General features: G+C 41.2%; 1 protein-coding gene across 1 annotated transcript in view; it reads right to left on the bottom strand.

Moving 5' to 3' along the window:
- Positions 1-18,186: 18,186 nt before the first annotated feature.
- LOC134353791 (potassium voltage-gated channel subfamily KQT member 1) overlaps positions 18,187-22,853 on the bottom strand; it is an 876,116-nt gene continuing 871,449 nt past the window's right edge. The window contains exon 17 of the mRNA XM_063062179.1: positions 18,187-22,747. Within this exon, the coding sequence (XP_062918249.1) occupies positions 22,547-22,747 (201 nt within the window). The 3' untranslated portion in view covers positions 18,187-22,546. The remainder of the gene's footprint in view (positions 22,748-22,853) is intronic.

The following is a 22,853-nucleotide window of genomic DNA, read 5'->3' as shown; positions in this document are numbered from 1 at the left end:
GTTCATATTCGGTCCGGAACTGAACCCTGATTTCAGCCGAGGGTCAGTTTGTTGCATGCTCTCTTTGCACTAAAAATTTCAGCTTCAGGTCATACTCCAGAGAATGGAGTTCAGTCTAGTAACTCCAGCGGAGAACCCAGTACTGTAGTTGTTCCTTTTAGCACCATGTGGCACACCGGGTGGCATTTTTGGCTGTTTCTGTGGCATTTGACTAATTTTTTTTTTATGAGGCTGAATTGCTAGCTTGATGCTCAACCCAGCACAGATGGAAAGCATGCAAGGAACTGGCCGGATTCGAGCTCTGGACCATTCACCTCAAAGTCCGGCGCTGATGTCACTGCACCACCGGCCGGCAAAGGAGCACCAAATGAATGCTGCGCTACTACTGGTGTTGGCTTCCAGATAATATATTACACTAGAGCTTTATCAGTTCTCTCAGGTGAACATAAAAGTCACCTTGACTCTGTTTTATAAAGACCCAGGGTAATTATCCTTGGCGTCCTTGCCAGTGTTTATTCCTTAGTCACCGTACCTAAAGTACAGGATATTTGATTATTGAAATAATGTACCAACCAAGGCAGCCACATGAGTGGTAACAGTGCCATGGTTTTAAGTAAAAAGTTAACACTACTGGAAGTATTGAATGTAAAATGCTTTGTGCTGTGTTTATTCTTTTGTACATATTTTTACTATGAATAAAGTGTATATTTGAAAAGTAAAACAAATAGTCACTCTTGTTGTTTATGGAAGCTTACTGCGTTCAGATTGACTGCTGTGTTTCCCATGTTTTCACAACAACGACACTTCATAAGTACCTTGCTGGGTGCAAGCACACCTTGGGACGTTCTGAGGGAATAAAAGATATTGTATCAATGGAAGTCCTGCTTTGAATAGTAATCAGAATCATTATCAGTAATCTGTTCATAATTTAGTTCTGAGCTTTGGCATTCTATTCGGTGGCACCCCATGCTAGTACACCAATTGAGATTTTATATTGCTCCTAGTAAGTACTGTCTTCATCAACATTACTATAAAGATGATTCTTGTCTGTAGAATCTGGCTGTTCAATATCAAAGTTCCTTCGAGCAATGCCATTGGCATAAACATCTTCAGCTGCTTCAGAAGTAGGGATGTTTTCTGGTGAATGCATGGCATTTCATTCTACTGGCAATCTCCCACCTTACGAAGCAGTATGTGCTAAGCAGCTGAACTGGTGAAATGTTTAGGCTTGGCCTAGTAAGAAGCAAGTAACAACGCCAGCATCGCTGCTTTATTTGGCATACCTGTACACCTGCCCATTGATGCAAATATCTAATCAGCTAATCATGTGGCAGCAACTCAAATGCGTCATGATCAACAGGTTCAGTTGTTGTTCAGACCAAACATAAGAATGGGGAAGAATGTGATCTAAGTGACTTTGACCATAGAATGATTGTTGGTGCCAGATGGGGTGGTTTGAGTATCTTAGAAACCGCTTATTTGTTCTTGTGTTCATGCAGAACAGTCTCTAGAGCTTACACAGAATGGTGTAAAAAGAAACATCCAGTGAGCAGCAGTTCTGTGGGCGAAGATGCTTTTTTAATGAGAGAGGTCAGAGGAGAATGACTAAACTGGTTCAAGAAGATAGGGAGGTGGTAGTAACTCAAATAACCATGCTTTACAACAGTGGTGTGTAGAATAGCATCCCCGAATGCACAACACATCGACTCTGAAAGACCACGAACATACACTCAGTGGCCATTTTATTAGGAATTTCCTGTATCTAATAAATTGGCCACTGAGTGTATGCCACACTATTGTCAGAGAAGAGTATGCCACATTACTGTCAGGCAATGATTATCCCCTGAAGGAAACACTTTAACCACCCCTCATGTGGTCCGAGCATGGTGGCTAACCCACTGAGCATTCTCCATTTTATTTTGGCCTGTCACCATTTACAGTGTTTGTGAATGGTCAAGAAAGCGTGAAAACTGATCAATGTCAGTCTTTCAGAAATCTGGATAGTTCAGGCTTAGACAATTCAGTTGCCAGTCATCCTCAGTCAGAGTGAGAAGGCTGCTTGCCCTATGAGTCACCAGTCTGATCCATTTGTGAGATGCAGAGCAATTGCTACATCCTTGATAAAACTTTCAGCAGGAAAGTCCAGAACGGTGGTGATGACTTTGCACATTATTTCAGTGTACTTACTGTACTGGAGGTTAGTTTCCAGCAATTGACGCAATCCTACCACTCCTCTTTTGACAGATCCATGACAGTATCTGAGCCTGTGGCTGTAGCTGAATGCGTAGCTACAGTGTGTTTGTAATCTAAAACAGCTGCAACCGTACCTGTCTGTTGTCTCGTTTTTATTCCTCCAGTGACCTGGGTTGAATCCTGATCTCCAGTGTTCTCTGTGTGGAGTTTGCATATTCTCCTGAGTTTCTCCTTGTGCTTCAGTTTCATCCTACATCCCTGAGGCACCCAGAGGGCTAGACTAATTGGCCACTGTAAATTGCCCTTTGTGGCGTGGCATAGTGGGAGATTCTGGGAGGGGAAGGATTGTTGCTGGGAATGTGGGCAAAAGTGTTACTGGAACAATTGGAGACTAGCGAGATTGTCCTGTGCACTAGCATAGATTCAATGGGCCAAAATGCCATTTTTCTACAAATCATTTGGAAATATGGAAGTAATCTAAATGTGGAGATATAGCACATATTCCACCAAATGGTAAATGACATCTAAAACTTTGACAAACTTCTATAGATTGTAGTGGAGAGTATGTTGACTGGTTGTATCACAGCCTGGTATGGAAACACCAATGCCCTTGAATGGAAAATCCTACAAAAATAGTGGATATGGCCCTGTCCATTACAGGTAAAGCTCTTCCCACCATTGAGCACATCTACTTGGAGCAGTGTCACAGGAAAGCAGCATCCATCATTCTGGACCCCCACCACTTAGGACATGCTCTCTTCTCACTGCTACCATCAGGAAGAAGGTAGAGGAGCCTCAGGACTCACACCACCACTAATAACTAATAACTAGAACAGCTATTACCCCTCAACCATCAGGCTCTTGAACCAAAGGGGATAACTTCACTTGCCCCATCATTGAAGTGTTCCCACAACCAGTGGACTCACTTTCAAGGACTCTTCATCTCATGTTCTTGATATTTATTGCTTACTTATTTATTATTATATTTCCTTTTTGTATTTGCACAGTTTGTTGTATTTTGCACACAGGTTAAATGCCCGAGTTGGTGCGTTCTTTCAGTGATTCTGTATTGGTTATTATTCCATAGATTTGTTGGGAACGCTCGCAAGAAAATGAATCTCAGGGTTGTATATAGCGATATATATGTACTTTGATAATGATTTACTTTGAACTTTGAAATAGTCACGGCTGGGCAAGCGTGGAGAGAGTGGCTGGCAGCCTGCCTCGGTGAGCGAGTCTGCTCAGCTCCAGCCAGCCCCTCACTGTGGCGACTGTGATGAGGAAGGTAGGTGGAGGGGGGTCGAGAGAAGGCAGGCAGAACTGCCATGTTTCAGCTGGCAGACGATGCTGGCAACCCCATACTCGCAGGCAATTCTATTCCTATCCGTCTCTCAGTGTTCCTTCATTTTCACAGGCCGAACATAAGCTGGATGTTCATAACCTGGGTAACCCTTTTGCTGTAATATGTCCCGGTGGAATATGTTAAAAGCTTAATCAGATTTACATTTTTCCCAAATTTGTACTAGATTCCTCTGTCTATTACCTTAACTGAAGAATTAACAAAGTGAGTAGACTAACATCTCCCAGTGTTTTAAGGATTTAGCTGTCCAAACATTATTTTGAACTTTTTTAGTAGGTATAGCAGACATCATGGTGAAACAGGTGCCTCCCTGAAACAAGGAGCCTGGGCACATTATTGTGACAACTAAGTGCAGACGAGGTCACTAATTTCTTTCAGTGAAGATATGCTGGCTTTCACCTGTTAAAGATGTGCTGTGTTTTTCTTTTGAAGTTTAAAGGCTGCATGCAGATGGATAGAGGAGCTCCTGTAACCTGATCCTTAACTCACAACTCAAGGTCAGCCTGAGGTCACTGGCCATACAAGCAACTCCATTGAAAGCTTTGTTGCTGGCCTGGGATGTTTAGTTAGGCAGAGCTGATGTTGGGACAAAGTACAGCCTCATCCATCCAGGTGTACAGGAGAAATGCAGTCACTACCAAGAGTAACAGGCTCTACCATATGGGGGGAGGGGGTCAGCTCTTAACTCAAGACACATGTTAAAATAAATGGTCAAATCATTTTAAAATTTACTTCAAATATTATGACTTTTTTCTCTATTTTTCCAACAAGTACAGTTATTTTTTTTATCCCTGCTGTGGTGGTTGTAATTTGATTAAAACCTAAACCTGTTTAGTTTCTGCCCCTTTGACAAATCACCAGACATCTCTTTCAGAGGGGAGGTCAAGTTCTCGGCCATGCCCGCTCTATCCTGTCAGTAGTTTGGGGGCATTTCATCTGGGATTCTGTGACTACTTCAGGGTCTGCTACAAGCTGAACTATAAGATTTGCTGACTTGCAGCCTGCTTCTGCTGCCAATAGGCCTGGTTCCCTGGTGGGCCTAATATAGAATCTGAGACATAAGGCAAAGGAAATGAAAACAGAGGGATTAATTCCTTTCACAGTTTAAGCTATCAGTTCCATACAATTATAGAGGGGCTATTGGACCAATCTTTAAAGATGGCAGGAAAGGTGAACAGACTGTGAAAATAAAAGGCATCTGGCATCCTTTGCCAATAATAGACAATACAAAGCTAAGTATAAAATACTGGTCAGATATCTGCTGGTCCTTATCAGGTAGTTCTGCTTTCACATGTTTCCATAATGCAGAATGACAGATGAGGGACACTACTTTCATTAAACGTGCTGCATTGGATATAGTTCAATCATGATTTGGAAAATCTATTTAAATCTGTGCTTCAACAGCAACGATAGGATTTTCTGCTATCATGCAGCTTAGTGTAATACAAGGTTTCTATCACTTTACAGTAAAACTAGCTGTGTTTATTTTTGGAGGCTGTGTTTTAGGGAGACTTTTCAGTCTCTGGTTCAGGATAGCCAGTAGCCTGGAAAGATAGGGGATACTGGGATTGTCATTACCAGGCTGAGAAGAGATTTTACAGCAGTTTCCAAAATCATTTCGGTTTTGGTATGATAGCAGAAGGCAAACTGGAGTGAAGGAACAGCAGGTGATTAGATTCTATGTTCTTTCATTGTTTGGTTCTAAGTAATATTTCACCTCCTTCTATTTTGTCACATCCTAGCACGACTCATGTCTTTCAGGATAGAAGGGACTGACTCCAGACACCAGACTACGATTCCTCGAGTGGAGCTCCTAAAATCATCAAGCTGGGCAGGTTTGGATTTTAGACAAATTACACCCGTCAGAACAGAGATGACAAAAACAAACAGTGCATGTTGGAAAATAGAGAAACAAAAATGTTGTAAAGTTGTGCACAGAATACTTGAAGTAAAATTTTAAAACAACGGCTATTTATGCTAAGTTGTGCCTTGAGTTAAGTCCTGTTATGGTACAGCCTGTTCCTTTTCGTGTGACTGTTTCTCCTGTACACCTGGATAGAAGTGGCTGTACTTTGTCACAACATCATCTCTGCTTAACTAAACATCCCAACTGAACACCAAGCATTGGCACAAATCAGAAGCACGGGAAAGAGTTTCTATTTTCTGACGACATGGACGGGTGCCATTCAGTCTGTTCAGCCCATGCTGGCTCTCAACATGGCTCCTTCAATCTCATTTCACCATTTATTTCCCTGCAACTCATTCTCTTTCACTTGCCCATCAACCCTCATCAATTCTTCTATCACCCATCTGATCTAAGGGCAGTTTACAGTAATGGATCAACACCTTTGGGATGTGAGAGGAAATTGGAGCACCAAGAAGAAACTCATGTGGTCACAAGGGTCACACGGGCAGCAGCAGCAAGGTCAGGAACAAACCCACCTCTCCGATGTTTCACTAGCTATGCTGCTGTGCTGCCATGTCACCCTAAAGTTTTGTCCTGTTAAGATCTTCTACTCCTGGGTTGGCACCTATTTAAACAGCTTTCCCATGCAAAGCAAGAAGGACAAGGCTATGCCCTTTTGCTTTTCTGATCTAATGGCAAATTGGGTTAAGTTTGTAGGAAAACATTCCTGCATCAGTGCAAGAAAATCTGCAGAAGCAAAGAAAAATCTGCAAATGTTGAACATTTGAAATGAAAAAAAAAGCAAAGACTGCTGGAAATACTTAGGTCAGTCAGCACCTTACAGAGAGAGAAAAACAGAGTTAATGTTTCACATTGGTGATGTTTTGTTACGATCAAAGATAATTTTTTCAGTTTTTCTCTCTCCACAGATGCTACCCAAATTGTGGAGTATTCCCAGCAGTCTCTGTATTTATCTGAGCCCAGCTGATTTGCATCACCCTGAGGATCTAAGTGACATTTGGATGCCATCTGCTGGAGCCATACAAACAGCAAAAGTTACTTCAAAAGGTGGGAACGGAGGGTCAGGTTTAGAGGCCCTAGGGCCATGTTTATACATAACATGCTGAAGGCTTTGTTTTGAATTCTATTGGCACCGAACGCCTGTGGCGAGTTGAGTTGAAGGGTTTGTGTCCATTTTGTATAATTTTGTGACTCCAAGTAGTGACTGACTTTCGTTTCCCACTTTTAGCTGTTAGGCTCGGTGAGAGAGAAAATGGAGCCTTGTTTGAGGACCATCTGGCCTATATAAATAAGATGGGTTCAGACTAAGACAGGCAGAACATAGAGATCTGTTACAAGCATCTTCCCCTTAGTAATAATGATCAGAGAAGCACAGAGAGAATCTTTATTTACCGATAAGTACCTTTATTCTCTTAACTAAGAAGTATGTGAATTTACACAACCGACTACCTGTGTGCACATCTAGTAAGTTTCCCTGATCCATTGAACAGTCAATGAAAAGAAAAGGTATTACTGTAGCCAGTAAAGGAGTCAATGCCGGACAGTCATTCCTCGTGGTCCCGTTCCAATCTCCACGTGGCCGTGGGGTCTTCTGAGATGGTTGGTCTCTGGGCAGTTGTTGCTGCCTTACATTCAAAGCTCATTACTCAAAAAGAAACAGTAACAGTTCAAATGGTGCATTTCCATTTTATTGGCTCCAGGTCACCTGACCTACCTGGGTTACCTTCTTATTCGCTCTGGTCCAGGGCTACAACCAGCATTTTGTAAGAGTGCTGTTGTGATTGGCACCATATAGGGTGGGTGGCATATCCTGTTCACTGCCATCTTACTGTAAAGCTAGAGGAACGAAGATGATTTCCTTTAATCTAACAGAAATTCAGATTGAGGGATGAGAAATTCTGCTTGTTCATGTGATGCAACAATCATGAGTACCCACTTTCCTCAGTTAAACTTACTTCAACCCAGAATTCTGCTTTGAGCTATTCTTAATTTGTTCATTTCTTGGCTCACTGAGATTTGTCTTCCAGGATGCAAATCTGATGATGTTTTCAAAGGGCACTATTCATTCAGCTCACTTTCCGTGGAGCTCCAACCCACATGCTGTACCGTGTAAGTATCATACATTATCAGCACAATGATACACCTCTTTTAAAACAGCTGCAGAAAACGTTTGGAACAGGAACACACAGAAGTCATTATCTGTAATGAGTGTGGTGCTGAACCTCATGTCTGGACTTGGTCCGACAAAATTGAGTTGTAGGGATTTCAGTTGATTCTGACCAGTTTCAATTTCACTTCTTTTTCCATGCTTTAAGGTGACATTTAACCTTGTCTATTAGCAGAAATATTTCTCATTTATTATGCTGCTCTCAGAATTATTCAGGAATTTGTGGAACAGAATTTATGATGACTCGAAGCCAGCAGTTCTGAATTCTAGTTGCCGTTGCAGAAAGCATGCCCACTGATTTGCCCTCAGTAGGGACCCTGATCAACAATGCGTTAATGGTCTGATATTATTGTAATGATGGCTGAAGATTATATATTGAATGTCCATTGGAGGCAACTGTTATTCTGAGTAATACTGGACTATTTTCAAATATCCACACAGTACAGTCATAGCGTGGACTTAAAATCCTGGGCAAAAGACCTTCAGTAGTGCACTATCCCCTTTCTCTTGCCCTGGTGTATCAGGCTGTATGCCCTCGTGTTTCTGGGGAGTGACTTGAACCCACAACATTTTGACTCAGAGGCAAGAATGAGAAAAAGTTAATGTCCCAACATGTAAATGTTTATAATTCAAAAAGACAATATTTCTCTCATTACTTTGTCAAATTTAGAGTGCTCTGCTCGCAATCTGGATCCTACTTGTGAGGGGTGGGTGATTTACGTAGAAAGCTCTGCATATTTTGGCTGGGGTTATGGAGCCCTTCCTCTTATCGCCGCACAAAATAGAATAGAGTAAACACCTCAAATGACTGCTGAGGAATAGCTAAGTGCAGCCGCCACAAAACACTTTGATCGTACAGTGTTCGCAGTCTTTAATCTCAACCAGCAGATGGGCCAATACATTTGTTCCCTGAGGGACAGCTTCCAGCAGCCAAGAACAACAGAAGGAGCTTAAATGAAACTGGTTCATTAAAATGCAATTAATGCAATTCTGAAGAGCTATAAAGAAGTGTTCATGGTATGTTGGGACTGTGTTGACATAAATGTACAGTACATTAAGAGTAAGTGGAGTAAATTACCTGATCCTTAGGCTTATTTTAAGGTAAATGTTTTGGATAGTAATAGGCATTCAGGACCTCTACAAGAATGTTTGGCTAACCTGCAGAACTTTATCTCAATTTTCCAATGACAGGGAGAGGAAATAACTGAAGAATTTAAAATATTGCAATCTCTTTTGATGAAAGCACAGAACGCATTCACCTGCTGTTTTCACTAAACTGGTGATATTTAACAGATTTGATCTGGTTAATTTTATAAGGTACACAACAATCTTCTGAGGCACCAATTACAAGTTCTGTACGTATATAATATTACTCAGAAAGAGGTTGCTGGATTACACTTACAAATCTATTCCATACCCACCCATTACTTTTGATACAAACTAGACGGAAAACTCTCAACTTATTCCATTCAGACTCACATCTCAAATGGGTGTAGGTTACTAGCAGAGCCACAAGATCTTGAAATACAGTATTCTACATCTACACACTTACCTCTCTATGTACAATTACATTGTCTACTTCTTCACTCCAATTTTTGACTTCTGGTCACGTTTCTCTTCATGGATCCCTTTATTTCTAAAACATGCCCCCCCCCCCCACTATTAACTTGCAAGTACTAGAAGATCGGGTCTGTCCAGTTTCCTTCCTAAGTTCCATTACTCTATCACTCCTGTAATAGTTTGCACATCTGACTTTTGTTGAAGTTGGTTCATTCTGTTTCCCATTTACATCGTTGTTCTCTGAATGTAACAGTAAAACGTTATTGTGACGAAGGTTACACCTTTACCCTTTGTGCTCTTCCATCTTGCAGAAGGCAGAAAAAACTTTAGAGAGTGGAAGTTTGGATTGACTCATTTTCTTCTAGATTTAAATGGGTGGACAAAGCATCTTGATCAGATTTATTTAATGCAACTTATCTCTGCACAATAACATAAAGAGAATAACTGCATCATGCTGTCTCACTTCAGCAGTTTACTTTGCCCATCACGCACAAACCAGCTGAGAAATATTTGGTCATAAAATGCAATACTAATGGAAGGGAGAATTGGGAAATATGTAAAATAGAATCACTTTCACACTTCTTGTCTTACTGAAGTCATCTTGATTATAACCTGAGTCTTATCACAAACAATAGAAAATCTACAGATGCTGGAAATCCAAGCAACACATTCAAAATGCTGGAGGAACTCAGCAGGCCAGGCAGCATCTATGGAAAAGAGTACAGTCGACATTTTGACCTGAGACCCTTCACCAGGACTGGAAAGAAAGATGAGGAGTTAGAGTAAGAAAGTGGGGGGAGGGGAGGAAGACCCACAAGGTAAGATAGGTGAAACCAGGAAGGCGGGGGGTGGGGGGGGGGTAGTGAAATAAAGAGCTCGAAAGTTGATTGGTAAAAAAGATACGGGTCTGGAGAAGGGAGAGTCTGATAGGAGTAGACAGAAGGCCATGGAAGAAGGCCAAGGGGGAGGAGGACTAGAGGGAGGTGATAGGTAGGTAAGGAGATAAGGTGAAAGAGGGAAGTGGGGAATGGTGAAGGAGAGTGTGGGGGTGGGTGTATTACTGAAAGTTTGAGAAATTGATGTTTATGCCATCAGTTTGGAGGCTACCGAGGTGGAAAATAAGGTATAGCTCCTCCAACCTGAGTATGTCCTCATCACGACAGAAGAGTAGAGCAGAGCACCTATGCTCTGCGATGGAGCCACAATCAGGCTGAAGGAGCAACCTGATGAAGGGTCTCGGCCTGAAATGTCGACTGTACTCTTTTCCATAGATGCTGCCTGGCCTGCTGAGTTCCTCTAGCATTTTGTGTGTGTTGCTTTGGATTCCAGCATCTGCAGGCTTTCTTGTGTTTCTGACTAGAACTTCATTCCACCTTTTCCATCTTTTCTGGGACCTTCCTACCTTACTTGTATTTTCCATGAGAGAAGCTTAGTTAATATCGGATGTCAAATACTGTAGCTACTGTGTTCATGTGTGTTCACAATTGGAACAGGATCAAAAGCCTTTCACTGATGGGCATAACCATCAGGTTGATTAGATGTCGGTTGTTGCTTAATAATTATACTTTTCAAGGTTCACATTTCACTTCAAAGACCAGCACAAAATCCAGACAGACGACCACTGCAGTACTGAGAGAGTGCTGTACACTTGGAGGTGCCATCGTTCAATTGAACCACTGATTATTTGCTGGCTTGAGTGTACATCAAAGATTCCATTGCAAACTTTTGAAGAAGATGAGCCAAACTCTGCTTGTGCCCTGACCTAGTATTTACCTGTTAACCAGCATCTCATAAACTGATCATTATCTCAATGTACTGTGTATGCTGAGAGCTCATGAAAAGTTCTATATAATGTAAACCTCTCTTTCAGAGTTCATATTAGTTATGAGAAAATAATATACTTGCTTGAATCTCAGTCATCTACTGTCAGACTTTTTTAGTTTGATTTTCCAAATTTCTAATATGGGAAAACAGTCGAACTATCTCTGACACATGTTCACAAGTTGAACATAGAACATAAAATAGTACAGCACAGTACAGCCTCTTTGGACCACAATGCTGTGCTGATCCTTAAACCCTGCCTCCCATATACCCGCCCCCCCGACCTTAAATTCCTCCATATTCCTGTCTAGTATAGAACATAGAATTGAGACGGAGAAAACCGACAGACTCAGGAAGTGCAGGAAGTTTCACAGGCAAGTCCAATGCTGCTGCCTTCCAATGTGAAGAAAAGATGAACTGCAGCAAGACTTTCTGGATTGCAATTATGAATTGAGAGTCTTGGCTGGTAATCCTCTCCTTAACCCGGGCTCAGTGAGAACAACCATGTCTCCTCTTTTGTTATCCTGGCCGACCTTGGTTAACTCAGTAAAGATTAGTAATGAATGATAGTAATGCTAATACAGCTCACTGACTGAACTTACTGAGCCATGAGGATAACACTTGTGCTTTTATTTTATTAACAGGGCACTGCGAGAACATTGAGTCAAAATGCCCAGCTGTAGAAACATAGAAACATAGAAAATAGGTGCAGGAGTAGGCCAGTCAGCCCTTCAAGCCTGCACCGCTATTCAGTATGATCATTGCTGATCATCCAACTCAGAACCCTGTACCAGCCTTCCCTCCATACCCCCTGATCCCTTTAGCCACAAGGGCCTTATCTAACTCACTCTTAAATATAGCCAATGAACTGGCCTCAACTGTTTCCCGTGGCAGAGAATTCCACAGATTCACCACTCACTGTGTGAAGAAGTTTTTCCTAATCTCAGTCCTAAAAGGCTTCTCCTTTATCCTCAAACTGTGACTCCTCATTCTGGACTTCCCCAACATCGGGAACAATCTTCCTGCATCTAGCCGGTTCAATCCCTTTAGGATTTTATACGTTTCAATAAGATTCCCCCTCAATCTTCTAAATTCCGACGAGTATAAGCCTAGTTCATCCAGTCTTTCATCATATGAAAGTCCTGCCATCCCAGGAATCAATCTGGTGAACCTTCTTTGTACTCCCTCTATGGCAAGGATGTCTTTCCTCAGATTAGGGGACCAAAACTGCACACAATACTCCAGGTGTGGTCTCACCAAGGCCTTGTACAACTGCAGTAGTACCTCCGTGCTCCTGTACTCGAATCCTCTTGCTATAAATGCCAGCATACCATTCGCCTTTTTCACCGCCTGCTGTACCTGCATGCCCACTTTCAATGACTGGTGTATAATGACACCCAGGTCTCATTGCATCTCCCCTTTTCCTAATCGGCCACCATTCAGATAATAATCTGTTTTCCTGTTCTTGCCACCAAAGTGGATAACCTCACATTTATCCACATTAAATTGCATCTGCCATGAATTTGCCCACTCACCTAACCTATCTAAGTCACCCTGCATCCTCTTAGCATCCTCCTCACAGCTAACACTGCCGCCCAGCTTCGTGTCATCCGCAAACTTGGAGATGCTGCATTTAATTCCCTCATCCAAGTCATTGATATATATTGTGAACAACTGGGATCCCAGCACAGAGCCTTGCGGTACCCCACTAGTCACTGCCTGCCATTCTGAAAAGGTCCCGTTTATTCCCACTCTTTGCTTCCTGTCTGCCAACCAATTCTCTATTCACATCAATACCTTACCTCCAATACTGTGTGCTTTAAGTTTGCACACTAATCTCCTGTGTGGGACCTTGTCAGAAGCCTTTTGAAAATCCAAATATACCACATCCTCTGGTTCTCCCCTATCCACTCTACTAGTTACATCCTCAAAAAATTCTATGAGATTCATCAGACATGACTTTCCTTTCATAAATCCATGCTGACTTTGTCCGATGATTTAGCCGCTTTCCAAATATGCTGTTATCACATCTTTGATAACTGACTCTAGCAGTTTCCCCACCACCAATGTTAGGCTAACCGGTCTATAATTCCCCGGTTTCTCTCTCCCTCCTTTTTTAAAAAGTGGGGTTACAATAGCCACCCTCCAATCCTCAGGAACTAGTCCAGAATCTAAAGAGTTTTGAAAAATTATCAACAATGCATCCACTATTTCTTGGGCTACTTCCTTAAGCACTCTGGGATGCAGACCATTTGGCCTTGGGGATTTATCTGCCTTTAATCCCTTCAATTTATCTAACACCACTTCCCTACTAACATGTATTTTCCTCAGTTCCTCCATCTCACTGGACCCTCTGTCCCCTACTATTTCCGGAAGATTATTTATGTCCTCCTTAGTGAAGACAGAACCAAAGTAATTATTCAATTGGTCTGCCATGTCCTTGCTCCCCATAATCAATTCACCTGTTTCTGTCTGTAGGGGACCTACATTTGTCTTAACCAATCTTTTTCTTTTCACATATCTATAAAAGCTTTTACAGATTATCCTCAGCCAGTTCATCAGAATAGAATAATATGCAGAAGGAAGGGAATAAAGGAGTAGTTCACTGGTTCATTCTTCTGCAGCTCTTAGCTAGTTCAAGGTAGCAGGGGAACAGGAAAGGATTGATGTTATAAAAAAAAGCTAACTCACTCCTAAAGTTATTAAGAAATTGTAGAGTTGAGAATGCCCATTGCTACGCTCTGCTTTCTACATGGCAGCTTGGCTTTGAATCAAGCACCAACCAGGGAGTTGAACATTTGGCACGTCATAAATCATTAGTTAGGATGCATCAAGATGGGATCCAAATTTGATTGAGCATGGCCATACTTAGCAACTTAAAAATGACTGTCACACCAGATGGAGAAGGAGCATAGGTACAGTAGTCAATATTCTTTTTAAGAACTAACTTAAGGTAGAGAGTTTGGGCGGATCACAGGGGCTTTACTTTGTACATACTCCATAATGCATCTTTGGTGTAGAAAATGGCACTAAGCTATATTTTCCAAATATACTTGTCTTTTATCATGAGGGCATACAATGTGCAATGGATGAATCTACCTCTGACCTGCACAGCCTAGTATAATCCTCCTGTGGAATGTGGTAACCTCTAGTTTTGCTCTAAAAACCTGTCCATCTCCAAGCTTGTAACAGAGACTTACCCTCTTCTTAGCTGATGTTTTTGAAAAGTGCATATTTGGGATCTTGATAGCACCAGCTAGGTCTTCCTACTTCTGCTGGCAAAACAATTTTGGACAGACCCTAAGAGACCATCTCACATTTAACTGATGTGCTGAAGGCCTATTACAGCTGGTACCGAAGGTAAAAGGAAGAAGGATGACACATGAGAAAATAGCACTGATTTATAACATTATGTGATTTGTTCTGAAGTATTTAAAATAACTTTGCCAAAGGAAGGAGAGAAGTGCATGCTCTGTAACACCTCAATGCAAGGTTGCTTCACTCTAGTTCTTCATCATTTACCACCCATACCTGACTATTATTTAACTCAATGGCATTATAAGATCCATAAAGTACCTAACCTTGCAGACCTCCAAAGCCCATGAACACAATGATCCAGAATATTTTTTATATAATTGAAGAGGAGGCAAAGGAAGAAGCCCTGTTTAGTAAAGCAAAAAAATTAAAACAAGAAAGAGTAGGGGAATTAAAATAATAAAGAGCAAGTCTAAAGTGATTACATCTGACAACAAAGATTTTGTTTTCTGAATACTTTTGGATGTATCTTATGGATTTTGGGCTGCTGATCATGAAAACCACCATGATATTTCCCTATCACACACTATATTTTGAAAATGGGAGGGGAGGGGAAGAGGGCGGCATGACTGCTCCGAAATGATATCGTATTTTTGAAGTAGGTACCATGCACAATCCTGATTTGATGGAGACGGCTGTGAGAAGCATGGAGGAACATCTGGAGAAATTTCTGAAATGCCCGCTTCGCTGTCGCTGCTACTGTGCGATCAAGAATCTCCGGAGGGGAAGGCCCCAAATCCTCAGCTTTGCCTATTGCCTGTTGCTGGGGCCGTGGTCGAAGCACTCGGCAGAGATGGTGCTCGGTGCTCGGTGTCGGAGGGCTGGTTGGAGGCTCGAAGTTTTCGGATGGAGTCAAGAGTCAGCTGTGGTCGGGTGCTTGCAGGGTAATGCATCGGCAAGTTTGCGGGCGCTGGAAGCTCATGGCAGGGAGAGTTTTTCTTTCTTCTACCGTCTGCGTGAGATGATGGGACTTTCGAGAGACCTTGAGCTTTTTTTTTATCAGGCCCATGGTCTGTTCTTTATCAAATTACGGTATTGCTTTGCACTGTTGTAACTATATGTTATAATTATGTGGTTTTTGTCAGTTTTTCAGTCTTGGTTTGTCTTGTGTTTCTGTGATATCATTCTGGAGGAACATTGTATCATTTCTTAATGCATGCATTACTAAATGACAATAAAAGAGGACTGCGAGTCCTCATAATCTAAAAAAAATGCCTTTTTAAAAAATTTCAATTCATAATTCAAGTCAATTCAAATGTTGCCCTGAATGTAAACTGAAAAGTTTTCTATCTTGTCCAGGCATGCCTGGTCATGCTTAGACAGGGTGGATTTTGCGTAGCAGAGGTTTTAGAAAAGCTATATACTTCTGTGAGGAATTTTGATATTTGAGACAAATGTTTCCTAGAATAACTGATGCCAAGATTAAGGAAGGTATTTTTGTTGGTCCACAAATCAAACAGGTCACCAATGACAAGCAATTCGAAGAACTTCTGGTGGGACCAGAGAGAATCACATGGAAGGCATGTTGTTGAAACATTTCTTGGCAACTACAGAGCATCAAAATACATACAGCTGGTTGACAACATGCTTCAAGCACACAAGACCATTAAGTGCAACATGTCACTAAAGATTCATTTTTTTTTTGCATTCCTATTTAGACATCTTTCTTGTAAATCTTGGTGCTGTCAGTGACGAGCATGGTGAAAGCTTGCACCAGGGCATTGCAGTCATAGAGAAAGTGTATCAGGGCAACTGGAATCCATCAATTTTGGCTGATTATTGGTGGACACATTAAGCAAGAAGCCTCAGACACTAAGTGCAAATGAAAATCATCAACACATTTTTAGCTCGGTTGAACTATTGCAAAGCATCAGCACCTTTATGAAATTAAACACATATTAAAAAAGTTAATTTTGTGTTTCTTCAAATTCCTATGTGATACAAATAGTCAGAATGTATATTTGTGTTTAGCTTCAAGAATTCTTTCATAAACAAAAAAAATTCTGAGGAAGGAACACTTTTGAAAAAATTAGTTGTCCTGTGTTATTAATGCAAATGCTAAAGATGCACTGAAGAAGCAGGGTTTAGAAGAATCCTCCCATCTGTACCTTAAACAAAACTGTGCCAGAGATAACACAGAAGGATGAACAATATCAGCAAATCACAGATAAAAAAAAGGAAGATCGAAGCTCGCTGCGAACAATCACTCAAAGCGTTAGCTGAAGCATGTCAATAAGCAAGAGTAGTCAAGACCCAGGAGCTAAAGTGAACTTGCTGCGTCAAGCCAGAGCAGATGCTCCGGTCAGCCATTGGATATTGAAAATATAAATAATGGAGTAAAGTTTGCAGACAATGGTAACCGGACCAAGGACAAAACCTTCGCGGATATTGTCAGCAGCTGAGTAGCCATGCAGCTAAGAACCTACCGACAACAATGGCAAAAGAAGAAAAGGGAAGGAGTGAGATGGCTTGTGCCTGAATACGGCCTGGAGCTGCACATGCTGTCGTCGCCATAGAGACTAACCTCTCCCTTGAGAAGGTTTGATGGAGTATTGTCTGGAAGACATAAGATGTGTCATACACCAGATGGTCGTGTGCTGTATAACTCAGTTATCTGTCAGCATCAAGTGATGGAATGTAGGTTGCAAATCGCTTCAGAAGACAGAACAGGACACCATCTGTTCCTTTAGACTGAAGGCACTCATAAAATATATGGGGAGGATTTACATGAACAATAGCTGATCAAGAACAAAATGAAACGTGTGCATAAGTTTGGCAGGGAGTGGCTGGGGGAGGGGAAAGCCAGGGAGAGAAGAGAGAAAATGTATGTTGGATAAGAATATATAATACTACCTAATAAACAGAGCTATAGGTTTGACACCTGTGCTTGTTCACAATGGAGAGCAAAGGTAACAAATTTAAATTAATGATGCTTTGATCTTTAAAAAATCACTGTATAAAGTCAATTACCATTCACTGATCAAGAGCAAGGTCTCCATGTGCAGAGGTACACGTTTGAGGTGTGAAAACCCCACTTGTTGCACCGAAACGGGGTACAAATTAGACTGATGTTCAAGTGACTTCATTAGTGACCGTGGGTGCAAAGCAATGAAGTATTTCAGGGGAGCTTGTGCATGTTAGTTAGTGTGACAGTCCAGATCACCGTGCAGCTCAGAGTCACAACATTTACACTCTCACAAACGATCTCATCTCCAATACCAGTACTCAGTATCATTAAACCAAAACCACTAGTGTCACCTGACCTTTATTCTGTACTGGACTAATATCACTTAATCCAGTGTCAGACTGAGATACTTGCTGTCCAATACAAAAATTATGCAGCTCAGTATTAAAACAGAATGATGCCATACCGGAGACACGGGAATCCCACGACATTAGTTACTGTAACAGAATCACACAGTTTATAAACTGTGATACTGAATAATAGCATTGGAATAGCAGCACTAATTAATACTGTCATATTGTGATACAGTGACAATCTGTACTATGCTAAGGAATACATAGCACTCACTTTACTCTATTACTAATATATGGTTAGTGCTTTGCTACTGAACAACAGTATCTGTCATATGCCATTGAGTCAAATGTTTACAGGTCTGAAATCCATACAACCTACTATCTACACTGTGACATTCTTGGATAACTTTAACATTAACCACCAAATGAAGGAACTGATGGAATGAGATCTGGTGCTTGTTTTGAGCTCTGTACAATTTTATCCCTTCAACTGAACTCAGTGTGAGAAAGGTGCGAATGGGTGCAGGAAGGGGAGAAAAGGCACATTGAGATCAAAACTGATTGACTCAAAGGGAGAGCGTGGAACGAGTGGCCAGCACAAGTGGTGCATACAAGCTCGATTTCAACATTTGAAAAGTTTGGATAGGTACATGAATGGTAGGGGTATGGAGAGCTATGATCCTGTTGCAGGTTGATGGGAGTAGGCGGCTTAAATGGTTTGGCATAGACTAGATGGGCCAAAGGGGCTGTTTCTGTACTATATTTTACTAAGAAAGCAAATTAATGAATGGGAATGTTTACTTTGAAAGATAATTAAGTTTTAATTTGGGAATGAGTATGATTAACAATATTTCCCAAATCCTCCAAACTATATATAAAAATAGACAATGGTCAGTAAATCAGATTGGGGAAAAATGAACTTAACTCTGCTGAATGTGCACATTGTTTCATGAGGGCCTCTTTCACAGGATTTTATGTGCTGTGTCAAGACAAGTGTCATTTAAAACCAGGCCACAATTAACAGAGCTTTTGTTTTTATTTGAGGCTTGATACCTAATTGGCATCTTCAAATTTACACACAATATTTGAGTTAAAAAAAGAAAGCATCTTATAAAATTGAGCTTATAAATCATAGCCTGAGTCCCAGATAATTTGCTTCATCTGTAGGTAGGTTTGTGAGCTGCACATTTGCACTGGATTGAAATGCAGGGAAAAGAGCCTAACAAATCATTGAAATCTTTGTCTACTCAGCACAGAACCAAAAGATGTCCTGGAAATGGGCGAGGAGAAGGATGAAGGCAAGGAAGGGAAATGGAATAGGTGAACAGATAGTAAAGTGAAAAGAAACAGGCTGAAGCAGGGAGAGAATGGGAAGAGGAAGGTAAGGAATTGGGAGAGACTAAAAGGACAGAGAGATGCAAAAAATGAAGATGGTGGAAAGGCAAAACAGAAAGCAATGAAAGAGATAGAGGAGATAGAAGGAAGAAAAACAGCAATGCTTCAAGAAAATCGTTAATCACCAATAACCTTAAGTGAAATTGGAAAGGCCAAAAATACTGGCATTGCCCATACCTTGCGAATGAATAAGGAGGAGGCTATTAGAGGAAGACAGGAATGAATGGAGTGTGAAAAAAGAAGGTCAAAACAGGGTAGAACACAGAAGGAAGGGAGGGCAATGAGAAAGTGACAAGGAAGGAATCAGTTCTTACTAAAATAATGGATGTAATTGAATCAATTTAATTTGATGAGGAGAATTTATAAAAATTACAAGATACCCCAGGTTGTTTATACCAGTAAAAAATCTGCAATATATATTCTGTTTTTTTTTACACAAAGATAAAAGGACTCTTTAATCATTTTGTAGCTTGGCATGCCAGCATCAGTAGTTGTCAATTGCAAACAGATCCTTCTATACAGCATCAATGATCTTGGCAGGCACCAAGTGATTTCATCCTTAAAAAGAAAACGATTAGTTATAGTGCTTTGTGCAATAATCATGGCATCATTTACACATTTGAGATGTACTGGACTTCACTGATTTTCTCTAGCTTCTTAGAATATCATCGGTTTCCTGTTTTGCAAGTCTTTTGAGCTATATCTATGGTTGACACAATGGCTCCATTTTCATTTACATATTGTGCTCTCCCATCTCTCAAAGAGGCAGCACACATGAATCAACTCCTTAGAGAAAACTTCCAGGTTTGATTTCCAGGACTAGTTTGGTTGAAGTATTACGCTCTTCCATTGTGAAAGCAGTCTCCTCTCATCCTCTTTCTTAATATCAATTCATAGGGCTGTGAGGGTGTTGGTAGATGAATTATGGTCCATTGCAGTGATGTTCTAAATTTGAAGAATACTCCCGTTTTTTTCCAGCACCTAGTGTTGCGAAAGCACAAATTACGAAAATTTACTCATTCCTTCAGTTGCATTTAGCTGGTAAGGGGCTGCCAATCTGGTAATCATTTCACACACTGCCACCTGCCGAAAGTAGCAGGGGTCATCTAAATTGGAAGAGTCATTCCGAAGGAATACTATGGCAGCATCACACTGTGGCATATGGTGCAAGCCTTGCTATGAACCTCAACAAGAAAGTTGATCTTGCACTGGATCCTAGTTAATCCCAATGTTGATGTTGTTAGATATCCACGTGACTGTGGTTACTTGGAATTGTGACTGACCTTTTAACCCCTTGTCCTGCTCCAAGGTGCCAGAGTAAATTTCCCAGACCTGCTTACTGCTGCCCTTATTCAAGGTAGCTGAGACCTAGCTCAATTCTTTCCACAGACTTAATACCATAACTCCTAAATATGATGCACAAAAAGTTCAAATGGAGATGGACAGAGGCATGAAATGGGCAACTTTGGATGTCTAACCACTCACCAAATCATACAAATGTATGCTACTTACCAAGATCATTTGGCCCATTATATCAATATTGGCCAAATATAGACCAAGTAATTTGCATTTTCTAGGCTTTGCTACATACTCTTGTAGGACATGACTATACAATCCTCAGTGCTAAGCCCATCCCTTCAACATCCCACCCAATTTTCATTTCAATTGATTTCAAAGTGATGGTATTTCTTCTGTGTCTGACTGTGGATTATAACTCATCCAATCATGAATTAATTTTATCTTCTAGAACAGCTGGAGCTGCTTGACCTTTATCATTCAACTGATCTTCTGATAAGCTGCTGCAACAGGGCAACAGTAATTCCGGTAGCTTGTAGTCACAGACTATATTGGTTATTGACAAACAGACTCGACTCATCGATCTTTGGTTCCTGGATGACCTGACAGGTTGACACCAGATTTGGAAAGACAGCATTTCACAAAGGCAGGTTAAATTTCAACTCAACATGTTACAGGACCCACCATTAAACTGATGTGTCCTTTGTAATCAAGGGTTTGGGAGATTGTGTACTTTTCCTTCAATCTGTCTGATAACAATGACATTAAGGTTATAAAAATCAGCTGCAGAAAGACAAGAGAGGGCATAATATTGTCCCCTGTTATATAATGGTGGACAGATATTGGCAACTTCACCTCATTTGTGACTGAAGTATATGGAAATAAAATCATGGCACAAATTTTAAATGGATGACTGCTTCACTGTCATTTGCTTTTGATTCCAGTTTCCTGTAACAACGTGAGTTTCCTCCGAGTGCTCTGATTTTCTCCCACATCCCAAAGGGTTGTGGGCTGCTGGGTTGACTGGCCACTGCAACAAGCACCAAGCATGTGGATGCATGCTAGAATCTGAGGGGAACTGGTGAGTAGGCAGAGAGCATGGCTTGCAGGAAAAATTAGATTGGGAATGAGAAGGCGAGTCCTTTAAGCTAGTATAATCGCATCATCTGAAATGACCCGCTTCCATGTCATAAGGTAATTTGGACATCATGCTGTCAGAAATCCCCAGAGTGAATTCCTTGAAATCATGCCTGCAGTGAGCATTGAAATATAAAACCACTTCACATCGCGTGGAAAAGAGGATGCTCACTAAGGGAGACTAGGATAACCACAGACTTGAGGACTAGCAAATCCCTTGTAAATTAATCTCCGGTTGTACTTACAGTCTGGGGGATGGTCTGCTATTGCAGCTAAAAGGAGAAGTGTGGCTCCAGAGGTAGCAACTGACTTGCCTGAAGACATTCAAAAATAAAAGAGAGAAGTGAAACTATCATAATAATCGAAGTGAAGTGTGGATTACTGTAGCTTTTATAAGAACATACTTATCCCTTTATGGTGCTGAAAACAAAACAGCAACCTGGCCTATCTGGAATGAACTGGGATAAACATTTTAGAGAACCTATCGATGCTCATCAACCTGCTGGGTTTTTGGAGATTTACATGTGATGTAAATTGCCTGTGCATTACTCCTCTAGTCAGTCTACCTGCACAGCAGAATGGACGAAAGAGACAGTGGATTTTCACAGTTATGCTGTCACTGAGCAGTTTGGGGAAGATTGCACTGACACTGAGTTAGCGTTCATACATCTTTCATCAACCATACAATATTTTGAATTTTGCATTTAAAACAAATCTATTCTAAAAAGGATTACAATTTTTCTTAACATTGGGTGCTATCAGTCTTTTCCTCCAGCCTTACAGACAGTCCAAGCATTGCCTTCACCTTTTCCTAAACAAGTAACCAGAGGGGCGTTGAAATGTGCTTGGGAGATGTCCAACAGAATGCTACGAAGAACTCTCTGTAAAACCAATGGAATCCATAAACCAGAATCAGAAGGGACATTTATGTCAAGAAGGCAGATAGAGTCCAATCATGGCTGGTTTCAAGTTTCACACACTTGTTCAGTGCATTGTCAGCTCCTGAAGGTTCATGTCGGTTATGTGTATAACCTTGAGGCTTACTACACAGCATCCAAATGGTCTCTCTTGCAATCTCATGAATGTGGTTGAACTTGAAACACCAGAGGGTCGAGGATTAGGCCATGTTGTCTTGGTCGTTCCTGTGCACTGTCAGCTGCTCATAGCTGGGTAGAGAGCTGTGTCTCGAGGAAACACGTTGTGAAACAGTTCCCTGCGGCATTTGCTGAGCCTGCAAGTGTGAATGTCCCTCCTGGTTGGCAACCAATCGGTGCAGCATGTCTGTGATGGCGTTTAGTTTCTGATCCATGTCCACAACCTATCAGAAAAAAAATAGAAACACAGTCTCTCAGTGGAGGGCAACAAAAGATGAAGACTGCAATCAGCTGTTGTTAGTATCAGAATCAGAAACAGATTTATTATCA

This window comes from Mobula hypostoma, chromosome 11 (assembly GCF_963921235.1).
Source record: "Mobula hypostoma chromosome 11, sMobHyp1.1, whole genome shotgun sequence".
NCBI classification, from domain to species: domain Eukaryota; kingdom Metazoa; phylum Chordata; class Chondrichthyes; order Myliobatiformes; family Myliobatidae; genus Mobula; species Mobula hypostoma.
This window is presented reverse-complemented; position numbering and strand designations above follow the sequence as displayed.